Source organism: Sebastes fasciatus, chromosome 5 (assembly GCF_043250625.1).
Source record: "Sebastes fasciatus isolate fSebFas1 chromosome 5, fSebFas1.pri, whole genome shotgun sequence".
Classification (NCBI taxonomy): domain Eukaryota; kingdom Metazoa; phylum Chordata; class Actinopteri; order Perciformes; family Sebastidae; genus Sebastes; species Sebastes fasciatus.
Genome location: NC_133799.1, coordinates 12,275,684 through 12,293,116, shown reverse-complemented (window position 1 = coordinate 12,293,116; position 17,433 = coordinate 12,275,684). Strand labels below are relative to the sequence as shown.

General features: G+C 37.7%; 2 protein-coding genes across 3 annotated transcripts in view; both read left to right on the top strand.

Moving 5' to 3' along the window:
• Positions 1-286: 286 nt before the first annotated feature.
• LOC141767619 (complement factor H-like) overlaps positions 287-17,433 on the top strand; it is a 33,804-nt gene continuing 16,657 nt past the window's right edge. The window contains exons 1-4 of one of the 2 annotated variants that reach the window (XM_074635103.1): positions 287-623; positions 2,874-3,056; positions 3,156-3,350; positions 5,686-5,844. In XM_074635103.1, coding sequence (XP_074491204.1) covers positions 554-623; positions 2,874-3,056; positions 3,156-3,350; positions 5,686-5,844 — 607 coding nt within the window. In that variant the 5' untranslated portion in view covers positions 287-553. Of the gene's footprint in view, positions 624-2,678; positions 2,713-2,873; positions 3,057-3,155; positions 3,351-5,685; positions 5,845-17,433 lie in introns of those variants that run through there. The other variant, XM_074635105.1, reaches the window with a different exon arrangement.
• LOC141767624 (complement factor H-related protein 2-like) lies at positions 7,269-8,079 on the top strand. The gene is made up of 2 exons (XM_074635114.1): positions 7,269-7,497; positions 7,743-8,079. The coding sequence occupies exons 1-2, from the start codon at positions 7,296-7,298 to the stop codon at positions 7,934-7,936; spliced, it is 396 nt and encodes a 131-aa protein (XP_074491215.1). The 5' UTR covers positions 7,269-7,295; the 3' UTR covers positions 7,937-8,079.

The window sequence follows — 17,433 nt, the reverse complement described above, 5'->3', positions numbered from 1 at the left end:
AGAAATCACTTGATTGCAGTGATTGCCTCAAAAGGTTGTGCAACTAAATATTAAGTTAATGTTACCATCATTTTTGTCTAGGCCAGTTTCATTAGTTTGTTTTTTTAAATGATTCTGCTGAACCATAATTCAAAAACAATATCTGATTTTCATTAGTTAATTTTCAGTGAATTTTTATTTATTATTACTTTTGTCAGTTTCAAGTTATTTCAGTGACCATTGTGGGTTTTTCTCTCTTTAACGGAACGTTACCAACAACTTTGCCTACGTCTGTATATTAATTCATTTTATCGGTTATCGGTTAAAACAAATGCCGATACCGATAATCGGCAAAATGCTGAATATCAGCCGATAATATCGGCCAGGCCGATAAATGGTCAATCCCTAGTTCATACATCCTTGTGCAATCCCACGGGGCAGGCCATGCCATGACCCTCGGTACTCCCATAAGACTGCAACTGGGGACAAACACACAGAAAGAGAGAGACAGAGTTCGACAACGGAGTTAGCCTCAGTTAGAGTCACATTTGTCACTGCACAGCTGCTTGTCAAAATGCGATTGTCTTTTATCCTTTTGTTTCTCCAACTGTGGGGAAGCGTGAAAGTTTCTTTATCACAGAATGGTAAGAGACTTTTTTAAAGTATCTTACAGTAAGTTTCCAGTATAGTCTCAAAGTTACTTCAAGCGGAGGCTGGTTGGCAGTCCGTCAGGGAGAGTGCTAATATGAATTAAATGTCTGCTCGACTCTTGCAACTTGGGTGACTGCACTAATCAGGTTGTGAATATGAATCCTTTTAAAAGCTGTAATTCATTGTATTTTCAAAAGATCTATTACTATTTTCCAAATGTCCTAATTGTAATTGTATACAATCAATTGTCCATATTTAGAGATGATAGTAACATGCTAACATTTGCAAATATCTGAATAACTTTTCACTGCACTTTTCAAAAGTAACTGTATCAATCAGATGGTACTGAGAGAGTTGAAAAAATGCTGCATTATGTTGCTGTCAACAATTTCTAGTAACTAGACATCAATATGCTTCTTCAAAGCAACACACTAATATCATGGCTGCTGCACAATGTAGTTTATTTTTTTATCAAAAGAACAAAACTGAAACAAAATCACATCACTGTCAGTTTGCTAGCACTTTCAACTAAAATCCAACAAAGAAGACTTAAAAAATAAAGTTCAAAAGAGGGGTTTAAAAAAAACACCTTATTTAGAAACTGGTTGATGAATAATCTCTTTTTTTCTTGTTTCCAGTAAAGCCATGTCAACTTCCTGATGATACTCCAAATGGGTATTACCAAAAAAACTAGATATACAGCTACAGTTGCTAACTATAATAAAAATAACTCTCTGTCATATTTGCTCAGTCACTATATCCTGATAGTATATAATCTGTGAAAAAAAATCAGGTTCCCCTGCCTCCTTTTAGTGATCCTAATTTGCAAGACTCCACCGTGCCCGAAGGAAAACAACCAATCGGAGCTGAAGAGTCTGTAACACTGTGATATTGATGATGGATCAAACGGTCAAACTAGGCAGCGCTGATCAACTATGAATCAAGATTCTGTTTCTGTAATGCCTATTTCTCTCCTCAAATGTTTTCAGAAACATATTTTAGTATACTGTTAGCTGTAAAATGATAAAGTTTGCTGCGGCTGGTGGGTGGTGCTTGGTTTTGACTCAACTGTTTTTAACATGGCAGCCTGTACATAAATTTTCTAATTTTTTACAGCTAAACAGTAGACTAAAATGCATATCTGAAAACATTTGAGGCGGGAAATAGGCATTACAGCAACAGAATCTTGATTCATTTTGGATCAGCACTCCCTAGTTTGATTTGATCAGAATTCATGAGCAGTGATTGACACTGCATTAACCCCCAATTAGCAAAAACTTGGAAAAATTCTCGTGAGACTCGCTGCCCGACGACTTATCCTAACCTTAACCATTTGATGTCAATGTCTAAAGCTGGGAAGACACTGTGCGATTTATTCATCCGGTATCTGACACACAAGGGAAATGCTAGATGAAAGCGGTCTCCTAGATGAAAGCCTTGTGTTTGTTGGACCCCTCCACCTCGCCTCCCACCCGCCCAGTGTGTATCTTTTTGCTCTTTTCGCTTCGTGTGGCGGTATCGAACACCGATGGCCATGACAAAGCCTCGTTATTTGATACCCTGGGAATGAGAACGGGCTGGGCGATATCAGGCTAAAATGTGAGACCTCCAACCCAAAATACTCAGTTTGCCTCGGGTGTTATGATGTTTTTGGTTTTCAAATTTGGTTGAAAACTAAATTCAAACTAAATTTATGAAGTGAAAACAGGGAAAATAATGATCAGCAGCTCAAACTAAAGTGATAATAGACCTGATATAGACTTATTCACTGTCTTACAGAGTTAGAGTAGATGTAGTCTCGCAGAGCCAGACGTATCTTCACAGCACTGTGTCAGCGCTTAAGAAAGGTCTGGCTCCACACATTATCAATCTGGTAAAGGGGGAATAAAACACTCTGGCCTGTTTGTATTTCTTTAAACCAATCACAATCGTCTTGGGCGGCGCTAAGCCCAGGATGCAGCGACGGTGTCCATGCAAAATGGAGGAGGAGAATGCCGGCTTAAATAGGCAGCCAATGGCAGGCCTATACCTAAAGTCTACATCCGGTGAGTCAGAGAGAGTAGATGAGGTGTCTGTCCGAAGTTGAGGTCATCGTGAGGTTGTAATTCATAGTTATTACCTCTGAATGTTTAAAATAGGCACATCATTTTACTCTCAAATCAGGTCAATCAGTGGTTACAGTTCATTTACCTTGAATATGTAAAACGTTTTATTCATGCTTGTGTGCTTTTCTTTTTCAACAGCGATCAAATGTACAGTACCCATGATTGAAAATGGTGATGTACCTGGAGATATCCAAGAGTACCACGAACATGATGTCCTGCACTTTAGCTGTAATCATGGATATAAACGCGTTGAAGCCAGACTTTCAATATGCACAAAACGAGGACTAAGAGCAGAGTGGAGCCCCACACCTTTGTGTGAATGTAAGTATATACTGATTAATGCAATTTATTAGTTATATCACACTGACTAGTGAAAATTGGTGCTGACAGATAATGTGCTTAATTTCCCAACAAATGCAGCAATAACATGTAGACTGACACAGCCGCCACTGGAAGGAACCAGGTATGAACGTACTTCCAGCAGTGTATTTTCACCTGGTGACACAGTGAGAGTAATTTGTGGAGAGAAGCTCTGGATCGTTAACCAACAGGACACCTCAGCAGTAACTACATGCAAAGCGGACGGAGAGTGGACTATCGAACCAGTATGCTCAGGTATAAAACTACATGGGCTTTACTGTGTTTGTATGGTTCATTAACCTGTGATGATAATGATTATCAATCTTATCATACTTATACACAAGTCTTTCTCTTATTCTAGAGGTTAGGTGCAGCAATGAAAGACCTCAATCTGTGCATTCCTGGGATATCCGTTCAAGGGACCGAATAACATTGGGTGAGACTAAAAGATATTGGTGTAAGACAGGCTACAAGAGGACAGGTGGTGCCAACCGGGCCACATGCTCCAGAGATGGATGGAAACCAGATCCACTTTGTCAAGGTATTGTAAAGTTAACCTTCTATTTAAGTGATTACTGTTAATTTTGCATCTATATTTGCTAAAACAAAAAAGGAGCTTTTGGTCCAGTTAGGATCGGTAATGTTTTACTGGAATGGCTGTTTTCCACCAAACGTCCCAGGAAGTAAGAGCCTCTATACTCTTGAATTAAATTAGTAACGAAAAGTCACTTAATCGTACTATTAATCTGCCCTGGTCCCAGTTTATGGTGCTCTTTGCAATATTGGCCTTTTTTCTTAGAAAATCAAGTAATGCTGCCCTGTAGACCGAAAAACAAACAAAAAATATCTGCAAATAATGCATATAACATTGCCTGGTACTCCACGCCACATTCACCCTCCATATACACCTCTCACCCCACAACATAAATACAGAAATAACCGTTGATCACATTAAAAAAGAAGCAACATCAAGTGCCATATTTATCTAGCTTCTCAACTGTCTTGGCTTGTCTTATATTTACATAACATACATCAAATTTGAAATTTTTACATTTTTGCCACTTGAGGTGAAATATCTGATTATTTTACTTGTTGATGTGCCAACTCTGATGTGAAAAAAAGAATGTGGTTTGTGGTGTATTGAACTGTATTTAATTTGTTTTGGGTTTTTTTTTCCAGAGATAACATGCAAGACTCAATATTACGAGAATGCAGACATTGATGGAATTGATCAGCAGGAATACAGGTACAATGCCGGGGTCGAGTACGTCTGCAACGCTGGTTATGAGGGCCGTTTTACTCTAACCTGTCGGGAAACAGGTTGGATTGGGTCTTCAGGATGTAGAAGTAAGGAAATCCTTTTTGTTATCTTCCATGCTTACACCTCAATGAAATTGTTGTTTAACAGATTAGAAATGAATCACTGTGAGTAAAACCCACAAATAATCTGTGATTTTGGGGCAACGAAGTATAAAATGTGGAGGTTAGTGGTTTGTAAGCATCTGTCACCTGTTCTTTTTCTAACCAGTTTTCTTGAGGATGTGTCTTATTTTATCATTCTAATATTGCAGAATGTTAAACAGATTTTTAATTTAATTTAAAACTTATATTAATCTGTTTTAAATGCACAAGTAGTTAGCACTCATTAACCTTGACGACTTGATAAGAGTAGTGGGGACAGCAGCCCCATATCTCATTTCCATCTATTTTTGTCTCGCAGAAATAGCTTTCCTTTTTTCATTCTTGAAGCTTATACATGTTTATAATGTGAGAGTTTTGTTAAATGTTCTATAATGTGCTCATTCGAGACGAGGGGAGGTACCTTGCTTCCTTGGGGACAAGCCTTCTTATATGAAATTGTTTGTTTTAAAAGATTTAAATTTCACCAGAACACCTGGAGGGTGTGTGAAGTACTTCATCATTGTGTTTCATTTGTTTCAGGGAGACAGTGTAAAAACATGCACATCGACAATGCACAAATTCTCGGACATGAAAAGGGAACTTACATGTACGATGAGAACGCCCAATATGCATGCAAGAACAACGATGGAAGACGTTTCACTATCACCTGTGGGCAAAGTGGCTGGACTGGGATTCAGAACTGTTCAGGTAAGAACAGAAAAGTACAACAAATAGTAAATATCAATAAATGCATTATGAGATTGATCACCCAGTTTAATCAGATTAAAGATGTGTATTGTTGAACAGATTCTACTTTATGCTCTGTCCCTCCCTCCCATGAAGACAGACATGAAGTGTGCTGCTCATGAAGCAGCCATCAAGACATCAAGATAACTTTTAATGGACATGTTAAGGCACTTGCAGCTCTTTGTTAACGTCAGAAGAAGATTTTGGTCTTTGTTTAATACAAACCCCGGTGTCAAAGTGCAGTGCTTTTTACGCCCTCCATCCACCTCAACCACCTCCCCACAACTCCTGTGTAGTACAAGTAGTGCTTTATTCACTCGAAAAAACAACAACATTACGATAATGTTTGACACCACAATTTAAAAAAACAAACAAATTAGTACTATGTTACTTAATCTCTAGGAGACAAGGTTGGATAACAATATATTTATTGTATTTTCAGCATACTGTGACAGGCTCGAAGATGTGACAATGACCTTCACCGCGGACCAAGAAAGATATAAGGATGGGGATGTTATAAAGTATCAATGCATCAGACCTGATGTTGGAGGCAATGCAACATGTCTCAATACTAAGTGGAATAAATCAGAAGAATGTGAAGGTAAGGGGTAGTGTAAGTAAAAGCAGACTTCAATGACTTTCACAAGTCTATCTTGATACGATACTCACAAACCATATGTGGGTTGAAAGAGTTCTGGGTCACTGTAATCACTCCTCTACATGCAGGCCATAATGTGATCCGTTTGAAGTGCAACTACACTGTAGAAGATAGGGAACAAAATCCACAGTCCTTTCTCTGTGTACAAAATCAGTCTTAAGTTGACGAATATGCACCAAATAACATGAGTAACGAAACATGAACAAATAAAATGTGCTTGGGTAACATTATCCTTAACCGAATCATACAAGCAAAGACACATGTCCTTTGGAAGCTCAGAGTAAAGCATTTTATTGCAAACACTAGACTGTTTTTATAGAACTGGATGCATGATTTAAGTCTCAATAAAAATGCTAATTAAAAAGAGAACTTTTCTAGTTTTTTTGGAGAAACAAAGCAGCATTTGCCGTGTGCATTATTCATACTGATGTATCATCTTGATACATATCCTCATACATACAATCGTTGGACATTGAATGACTGAATCAAGCATTGTGCAATAAAGAGATCTGAAATTATAAAGCTTTGCCATATTGAATAAAAGATGAGAAAATTACAAAGGCTTTATTTGGTCTTTTTACTTTTTTATTCTGGAAACCAGGCCTATAATGACTAAATACATGGGGTTTCAAAAGTTATTATTAGGGACATTTGGAGCATTTAGGATGTGAAATTGTTGTGCCAAGCAGTGTGTTGGTGCAGAATTGTTAATAATTTCCAAAACCAATGAATTGCAACCAACCAATCAATTCATAGGAATAAACATACAGTTTCCAAACAAAGTGTCAGTTGTCTCTCAATAATGTGACCCAGTTATGTGAAGTTTGAATTTAAGGATAATCTCGTAAATTTCAGTTACCCAGCACTGTTTTTCGTGGAAGGGCATTCATGAAAAAACTTGAAGGCAAAGAAATAGCCTTTGTCAAAATATGAATAAACCAAATTAAAGCAACACCCTTTGCCAATATCAAGGTTTTTGTTTTTTTGGGGGGGTTTTCAAATTCTGGCCAATGTGTAGCAATAAAGCATAAAAATGCTACTTATTATAAAGTGGAATCTTTTAAATCATGTCCAGAGTGACAAAACAGCATTTTTTGATCAAACACCGCTCACTCCCATTACAGTTGTCAACCTGTAATGATATTGATAATTGGGCTTTTTGAGGAAAGTTTTAGTAAAAGGCAGTGACTCAGCAAACGTCTTGATTCTAGGAACTTTTCTGTCAAAGAGTGTTTTTTATTTATTATTATTTATTGATTTATTACAGAGCTGTTGTATTAGACTGTATTAGTTTTAGCTAGGTGTACCTAACAAACTGGCACATATGGCAGCCTTCTATAAGAAGAAAAAAACACGGAGCTTTTTTGGGAAATTACTCATTTGTTTTTATTTTTATGTTTTTTTACATCCTTTTAGCACCTTTGGGTTGTGGGAAACCACCACCCCTTGCAGATGGAGACACCACAGAAACGCTTCGATTCCAGTACGGACATGGAGAAAGGGTTGAATACACCTGTCAGAATTTGTACACCATGGAGGGTGAGCAGTACAAAACCTGCTTCAATGGTGAATGGGTTGGACAGATGAGATGCCTCAGTGAGTTACAATTCCCTTTTATATTTTTCATGTTGCTTTCTGTGAGGATTTTCCTTACGTAAAAGTGCTTGATTAATATCAACATATATTATTTATATAGAGGCGTTACAAGAGCACATTTTGGTAGACCTGTTCAGTTTTCCCGCTCTAAATATATTTTTCATCAAAGAGCAATAATTGTAATGTAGTATGCTCTAAAGTCATTCCTTATTAATAAAATGCTGTTCATCCATTATCTCTTGCAGAACCCTGCACTGTGGATCGAGAAGCCATGATCACACATAATATTCAATTCCTTCATGGAACTATTGATAAGCTGTATTCAGCCCATCATGATGTAATCTACTTCAGATGTAAAGGAGGACGAACACACGTTGGCACGGTGGGCATGCGTCAGATGTGTATTGATGGTGTGATGCTCCTGCCAACTTGCCAGTAAAGGTTTTTAGTTAACTGGATGTCATAAACATGAGCTGGCTGGACAAACATAACAATGATTAACCAAAGTGAAGAGGTATGTCCTAATCCAGTGTCTATACTTCAGTGCTGTCTGTGGTCACTTTAATAAAACATGTATTATCACTTGGTCTGTTTTCTGCCTCTATATGTATGATGAGAGTAAAGTCAGTGTGTCCCATCTTGATTTTTTCTGTGTTGATAGGAAGATTCAAGTCCGCTTTTATGAAAAAAACTGTTCTTCTCTGGAAGAGAAAAAATATAATATCCAAAATATTAATGCAGCACAATAAATTACAAAACTGGGCCCAGTTTCCTGATAATGATTGGTCTTAGAAGTTAAGAGAGTATTGAGTAGTATTGAATTCAAATATAGAGCTGATGGTTAGCTGTATTCAGCCCATCATGATGTAATCCACTTCAAGTGTACCGGACAAAGGAGACCTATCGGCAGATTGAGCATGCGTCAGAGGTGTGTTGATGGTGTGATGGACCTGCCTACTTGCCATTAATGGTTTTAGTTGACTATAAGTGACGGACCTGAGATGTCTGCACAAACATTTAAATGATTAACAAGACATGTTAGACCACTTATGAAGTACAGTTATGAACTGATCTTCTGTTTCTACTTCAGAACTGTCAACTGGGACATTATTAATAAAACTCCCTCAGTCTGCTTTCTTCTTAATATGTATTATGAGAGAAATGATCTACATATTTCCCCTTTAAGCATGTGGTTAAGTAGATCAGACACTACCCTCTATTTATTAGTCAAGCCTCTAATTCTGTTAAGCACAATGGTTTTTGAGAATGTATTTCTAATGTACTCTTAATGAAACATTTCAATACATTACGGATGAGGTATTCAGTATACCAGGTACTAAATACATAGTATTCTGCCCATAAACATAGTATAACAGTGTTGGAAATCAACTAAGTACATTAACTGTTTGAAGGTACTTGTACTTTACTTGAGTATTTCCATTTTATAAAACTTTACACTTCCACTACATCTTCTCTACACTACATCTCGGAGGTTATACTTTTTACTCCACTACAATTAGGTGACAGCTAGGTACTAGTTACTTTACAGATCAACATTTTATATTAAAACATGATAAGCTTATAAAATACAGCACATTGTTAAAGATTGTGGCTCCTGGCCCTTTCGATGCATAACATCATATATAATAATATATTATATGGTGGGGATTTTTTTTTTTTACTGAAGTACAAGTACTCTTTCTTGTGATACTTTCAGTATATTTTGTTGATTTTACATAAGTAGGGCTTTGGATGCAGGACTTTACTTGTAATCAAGTTGGGTTTTTTTACATTGTTGTATTGATACTTTTACTTCAGCAAAGGATGTCCATTATCTCCTGTACAGTAAGTGGCGATATCATGAGGAAAAATAATATTGCATTTAAATTTAGCCATGACAAAACGCCCATATCCAGCCCATGGTAATTAACCTGAGATCAGGTGTAAGGGAAGATCTACTGGTACATTGAGATTGTGTGGGTGTTTTGATGGTGTGATGACCGTGCCCTCCTGCCAGCAAAAGCTTTCGTTAACTGGAAGTGACATGAGCTGGATGGACAAATATGTAAATGATTAACCAGAGGAAAGAGGTACACAAGTACTGCAGAACATTTCGTCAATCATCTGTCCCCAATTCAGTGCTGTCATCTGTAGAACATTTTAATGAAACTCTGTGTTCGGCTTTCTCTCATGGATCTTATTGTATGAGCAGATCAGAAATGTATTTTGTCCCTAAACTATTCAGTGCTTTATAAACCAACAATATAAGATAAATTATTTGACACACAGGAAGTGAGTGTGAGGTCCGAGTTCATGACTACACCAAAATTTCTGGCTTGGTTTGTGGTCTTTAACGTTCGCGACTGAAGCCGAGCACTGACTTTTAATGGTTAATTTTAGGGGTCCAAATACAGTATTTTCAGTTTTTTCTCACTGTAGACATTTTGGCACATCCAATAATAAGTTCAATGCACTTACTCGTAAGCTTGTATGGGACCATAGTCCCCTGGTGATATGGTTATATAAATCTGTGTCATCTGCATAATTATGATAAGATATGTTGTTGTTTTCCATGATCTGAGCTAGTGGTAGCATGTAGAGGTTGAACAGAAGACACCTGAGAATGGCAACGGCATCTTATCCCTACTCGTCATATTAAGCTGTTTGGGCGGATGGGGGCAGCTTTTTGCGTAGTATCTTGATGCAGAAGGTTTGCGTGTGGATAAAGTTGTAACACACTGTTAACGTTGTGAAACAGTAGCGGTTAACGTTGTAACACATCATGGATAGGTTTAAGCAAAAAACTACTTGGTTAGGGTTAGAAAAAAGATCATGGTTTGAGATAAAACTTTTGTTTTCATGCGGGACACAAACGACGGCCCTCCTGGGTGAAAGTCCTGTATGTGCAACACGTTCTACATCCCAACTCGTCACATACTGACGCTTTGTCAGACCCCTCAGCATCACTTTGTGGTCGGAATAAACACATGGTTAATGTTGTGAATTCAAACAAAAACACTTGCTTAGTTCATGGCAACAAAAACACTTAGTTAGGTTTAGGTTTTAAAATTACTATAATGTTTAAGTGGACGTCATTCAAGACCTTAACAAGAGCAGTCTCAGTGCTGTGGTGTGGTCGAAATCCTGTGTGGAAAATATTAAAAATAAATTGTTTAGGGCCAAATTAGTGTGTAGCTGTTTAAAAAACTGCCTTTTCAATTATTTTACTTAAAATGGGAGGTTTGTTATGAGCCTATTGTTCATTATTGAGTTGTCTAGATTTAGTGGCTAAATAACTGCACTTTTTGGGGCCTGTGGGAAAGAGCCTGGGAGTAAAGAAGTGTTGACTATTTGCAGAATATCTGTTTGTTTGTTTGTTTTTGTTTTAAAGGTTGTATGCAGAATATCAAGGTAGCAGAAGGAGGATTTCAAATTTCACAATTACCTCTAAGGTTATTTGGTTGATGGGACCTAATTGTGTCAAGTTAATTGAACTGGCTCTGAATGCCCTCTGACGCCATACATCGTCTGAAAGCCATCCATCCTCTGAATGACCTAGGTCTTTAGTTTGTGGTTGTAAAGTATATTGAGGCTGTGAATATCCTAGAGGTCACCACAGGCCATTTTATACTGTGACAGCAAGTTTTTAAAAAAAATGGTCTCACTACAATGGAATGGCTATTTTGGGAACTAACATCATCACATATGAATAAAATTGGACTCATCGGATCCACAAGAGTCTCAGCTTTCCAGTCATACCCAATTTATGCAATAAATGGACCCCAGTATGCAGAAATATTCAAATACACCATTTTAGAATAGGCAAAAATGACATATTTATACTGCATGCAAAAACTGCATGTGATTATCGTAAAGTGGACAAATCTGTGATGTCTGGGGACTCGAGGGTACCCTTAGACCTGAATTTTCATTTACCTATCAAAGGGACCCCTTTGAAAATGGCTATGCCAATTTTCCTCACCAAAATTTTGCCTAACTTTTATTTAGCCCCTTAACCAACACACTGGTGTATTAGTGAATTGTTCTGTAACTCTTGAAGCACTCTGAACAAACACAAAAAACACTGATGTAGAAGTCAAGGAATAAAATTGCAATTAGGAGACATCAATACTTACACAGGAAACCAGAGGTTAAAGGATAATGCTTCTCCGAATGGAGATAGCACACAGGATATATACTTTTTTCCTGGACAGAGAAACCCTCTTCTATTGGTCAACTTAGTTAACTTATTCTTAGTTACCATCATTCTGACCAATTGGCAAGCAGCCAGTCAGTCAGTGTGTGCTGACCAACTTATTATTCATGTTGGCTTACAAGGTGAGGTAATTTAGGACACTGTTGAAACATCAGTTAAAACAATCTCACCTGCTCCATTTAGCAGCAATTTATTGTAAAGTTTAAGTATTACGTTTATTTGTAAAGATCATATTGGCGCATAACTGGGGAAATTTGTACATGCCTTTCAGAGAAATTCATTTCAGGGAATACTTGGGTGGTGGAGGAGGGTTTGTGAAATTCCACTGTGTAGAAACTCTTATCTGTATAATTATTAGGGGACAAAGTCTCTGATTCCCTGTTTAGGGAGTAACTCCTGACTACAGCACCAGAACCATCACAATGAGATTCTCTCTAATTGTTTGCCTTTTTGTCCTGTGGCTGAACGTGGACATTATATCCAAGTGCACAAATGATAATCTAAACATTATTTATTGCACTCACGATATTCTACTCATTATTTTGGTTGCTGGCCGAACAGCACAGATCTACATGATACTAGGATGCTGTGAATGCCATGTTATTCCATTCCACATGGCCTCTTAGTTTAAAGTAAGTCTCTTCGACATAGCTGACCTCTCAGGTTAAAGGAAAACACTGATTCTGAATATGAGATCATATTCATTTTAGCCGTTTATATCTACATAAGGAGCGGGTCCTCTTCACGGAGCCGGCCGCCATGTTTCTACAGTAGCCCAGAGAAGACAAACCAAACACTCAGCTTTAAATTCTGTTTTTATTCAAAGCCGGCAGATAATCATAAATCAGTCTTGTATATGTGCTGTGTTCAAGCAAAACAATTTATATTTGCCTTAAAACTGTTGTGTATTAGATATATTATTGATTTTTGTCATTGTTGTTGATCCTGTCAGGTCAAACTTGATGTGATTTATGATAAATATGTCCTGACATCCATCCCAAAAGTTTATTTATGTTATGTTATCAGAAAGTTTATTTTCTGGTTGAAAAGCAGACTCCCTTGCAGCATTTTATGAATTAATTTGATACCAAAGAAATACATTATGAAGGGTCTTTACAGTATTGCTTATGTGAACAGTGCATGCTGTGTGTGTTCCCATAAGTCATGTTGTGTTCATACTAGGGATCGACCGATATGTTTTTTTCAGGACCGATACCGATACCGATTATTAGTAATCAAGGAGACTGATAACCGATATTTTGAACCGATATACATTTGCAGTAAAAATGTAAATCTTGGTGTCAAAAATGGCAATAACACAAAACTTCAGTGAAATGCATTAAAGCATATGTTTAATTAAAAGGGAACTTTTCAATATTATCTTAAAACAAAAAGGGCAAGGAGGTCCCAGCTTCTTATAAAGTTAACTGAACATTTTAATAAATAAATAAACAATATCTCTATGAAGTTTTATAAAGTGTAAAAATAAATAAAACTAGCAAAACTTAAATTTGTGCTGAAGTTTGAGTCTCAATTCAGCAGCAGCAGACTGTGGTGCAGAAAGCAGAGTTGCTCAGCCTGTTCTCCAGTGAGACGGCTTCTGTTCCTCACATAAACTAGAATACTTCATGACCAATGATTACTATAACTGGATATGTCCAATAGCAATAGAAGTGACTATTCAACTCTATGCTGTGTCTGTATGGATTAACACAGTCCTTATATGCAGTTCCATTACATTACATTACACTGGGCCTCTCTAACAGCAAGTAGTGACAGGTACTGCTTTCTATTTATTCATAAAGCCCCTAACTTTTCATCATTTATCACATTACATATGACTTATATTATAACACAACTGTCAAAAGTCAGATCTGCTTCAGGACAGACTCAGTAACGTTAGTTAGTAACATTAGTTAGTAACGTTAGTTAGTAACGTTAGTCCTGGTTGAGACTGAGAGGACCAGACGATCAATTGTTTTGCTAGTCAGCTGGCTAAATTATGGATCAACAAATGAACGTATTGACGTTTCGCTATTGCATTTAAGCTCTAAGACGCTTTATTATCTCACGTTGTTCATGTAAATGTTCATGTAAAAATACCGACTCATACAGGCGAGTAATGTTACCTTCGCAAATTAGCAGCTAAAATACGTTTCAGTTCCACTGTGTGACTGGTAAACTGGACATGCTTGTAATCATATAAATAGATCATAAGATCGTGGTGTTTCTGTTCTGATTGGGATGTTTATTGGAACTTACACAACAAAATCTCCCGTCTTGCCGAGAAGACACAGCTCCGCTCACCGGAGCAGCTCCGTCTGTTTTTGTCTGCACGTTTGAGGCACGGTAACCCTCAGTGTTGATTGGCTATTGCTCATGGCGTGTAACCAATCAGATAGTGCTGTGGGCGGGACATTGAGCTAAACTGCACAGTGGAGAGCACTGACAGCAGGCTGACACATAGAGGAGGCTGATCAGAGCCAAAGTAGCGCATTTATACAGACGTAGGCAAAGTTGTTGGTAACGTTCCGTTAAAGAGAGAAAAACCCACAATGGTCACTGAAATAACTTGAAACTGACAAAAGTAATAATAAATAAAAATTTACTGAAAATTAACTAATGAAAATCAACAGAATCATTTTAAAAAACAAACTGATGAAACTGGCCTAGACAAAAATGATGGTAGCCCTAGAAAAGATGTAAAATAATTTGACCATAGGGACATATTAAACTAAGGTGTGTCCTGTAATTAGCATCACAGGTGTCTTCAAACTTGTAATCAGTCAGTCTGCCTATTTAAAGGGTGAAAAGTAGTCACTGTGCTGTTTGGTATCATGGTGTGTACCACACTGAACATGGACCACAGAAAGCTAAGGAGAGAGTTGTCTCAGGAGATCAGAAAGAACATTATAGACCTTCATGTTAAAGGTAAAGGCTATAAGACCATCTCCAAGCAGCTTGACGTTCCTGTGACTACAGCTGCACATATTATTCAGAAGTTTAAGGTCCACGGGACTGTAGCCAACCTCCCTGGACGTGGCCGCAAGAGGAAAATTGATGACATATTGAAGAGACGGATAATACGAATGGTAACCAAAGAGCCCAGAACAACTTCCAAAGAGATTAGAGGTGAACTCCAAGGTCAAGGTACATCAGTGTCAGATCGCACCATCCGTCACTGTTTGAGCCAAAGTGGACTTAATGGAAGACAACCGAGGAGGACACCAAATCATAAAAAAGCGAGACTGGAATTTTCCAAAATGCATATTGACAAGCCACAAAGCTTCTGGGAGAATGTCCTTTGGACAGATGAGACAAAACTGGAGCTTTTTGGCAAGTCACATCAGCTCTATGTTCACAGACGAAGAGATGAAGCATCCAAAGAAAAGAACACTGTACCTACAGTGAAACATGGAGGAGGCTCGGTTATGTTATGGGGCTGCTTTGTTGCATCTGGCACAGGGTGTCTTGAATCTGTGCAGGGTGCAATGAAATCTCAAGACTATCAAGGCATTCTGGAGCGAAATGTGCTGCCCAGTGTCAGAAAGCTTGGTCTCAGTTGCAGGTCATGGGTCCTCAAACAGGATAATGACCCAAAACACAGCTAAAAACACCCAAGAATGGCTAAGAACAAACCATTGGACTATTCTGAAGTGGCCTTCTATGAGCCCGGATCTAAATCCTATCGAACATCTGTGGAAGGAGCTGAAACATGCTGTCTGGAGAAGGCACCCTTCAAACCTGAGACAGCTGGAGCAGTTTGCTCACGAGGAGTGGGCCAACATACCTGTCGACAGGTGCAGAAGTCTCATTGAGAGTTACAGAAATCACTTGATTGCAGTGATTGCCTCAAAAGGTTGTGCAACTAAATATTAAGTTAATGTTACCATCATTTTTGTCTAGGCCAGTTTCATTAGTTTGTTTTTTTAAATGATTCTGCTGAACCATAATTCAAAAACAATATCTGATTTTCATTAGTTAATTTTCAGTGAATTTTTATTTATTATTACTTTTGTCAGTTTCAAGTTATTTCAGTGACCATTGTGGGTTTTTCTCTCTTTAACGGAACGTTACCAACAACTTTGCCTACGTCTGTATATTAATTCATTTTATCGGTTATCGGTTAAAACAAATGCCGATACCGATAATCGGCAAAATGCTGAATATCAGCCGATAATATCGGCCAGGCCGATAAATGGTCAATCCCTAGTTCATACATCCTTGTGCAATCCCACGGGGCAGGCCATGCCATGACCCTCGGTACTCCCATAAGACTGCAACTGGGGACAAACACACAGAAAGAGAGAGACAGAGTTCGACAACGGAGTTAGCCTCAGTTAGAGTCACGTTTGTCACTGCACAGCTGCTCGTCAAAATGCGATTGTCTTTTATCCTTTTGTTTCTCCAACTGTGGGGAAGCGTGAAAGTTTCTTTATCACAGAATGGTAAGACAGACTTTTTTAAAGTATCTTACAGTAAGTTTCCAGTATAGTCTCAAAGTTACTTCAAGCGGAGGCTGGTTGGCAGTCCGTCAGGGAGAGTGCTAATATGAATTAAATGTCTGCTCGACTCTTGCAACTTGGGTGACTGCACTAATCAGGTTGTGAATATGAATCCTTTTAAAAGCTGTAATTCATTGTATTTTCAAAAGATCTATTACTATTTTCCAAATGTCCTAATTGTAATTGTATACAATCAATTGTCCATATTTAGAGATGATAGTAACATGCTAACATTTGCAAATATCTGAATAACTTTTCACTGCACTTTTCAAAAGTAACTGTATCAATCAGATGGTACTGAGAGAGTTGAAAAAATGCTGCATTATGTTGCTGTCAACAATTTCTAGTAACTAGACATCAATATGCTTCTTCAAAGCAACACACTAATATCATGGCTGCTGCACAATGTAGTTTATTTTTTTATCAAAAGAACAAAACTGAAACAAAATCACATCACTGTCAGTTTGCTAGCACTTTCAACTAAAATCCAACAAAGAAGACTTAAAAAATAAAGTTCAAAAGAGGGGTTTAAAAAAAACACCTTATTTAGAAACTGGTTGATGAATAATCTCTTTTTTTCTTGTTTCCAGTAAAGCCATGTCAACTTCCTGATGATACTCCAAATGGGTATTACCAAAAAAACTAGATATACAGCTACAGTTGCTAACTATAATAAAAATAACTCTCTGTCATATTTGCTCAGTCACTATATCCTGATAGTATATAATCTGTAAAAAAAATCAGGTTCCCATGCCTCCTTTTAGTGATCCTAATTTGCAAGACTCCACCGTGCCCGAAGGAAAACTATCAATCGGAGCTGAGGAGTCTGTAACACTGTGATATTGATGATGGATCAAACGGTCAAACTAGGCAGCGCTGATCAACTATGAATCAAGATTCTGTTTCTGTAATGCCTATTTCTCTCCTCAAATGTTTTCAGAAACATATTTTAGTATACTGTTAGCTGTAAAATGATAAAGTTTGCTGCGGCTGGTGGGTGGTGCTTGGTTTTGACTCAACTGTTTTTAACATGGCAGCCTGTACATAAATTTTCTAATTTTTTACAGCTAAACAGTACACTAAAATGCATATCTGAAAACATTTGAGGCGGGAAATAGGCATTACAGCAACAGAATCTTGATTCATTTTGGATCAGCACTCCCTAGTTTGATTTGATCAGAATTCATGAGCAGTGATTGACACTGCATTAACCTC

Bases quoted from the DNA above. Each gene is read 5' to 3' on its own strand.
- LOC141767624 (XM_074635114.1), top strand. From the start codon at position 7,296: ATGTTTTTTTACATCCTTTTAGCACCTTTGGGTTGTGGGAAACCACCA. The intron at 7,498-7,742 runs GTGAGTTACAAT...TATCTCTTGCAG, and splicing joins TGGACAGATGAGATGCCTCA to AACCCTGCACTGTGGATCGA.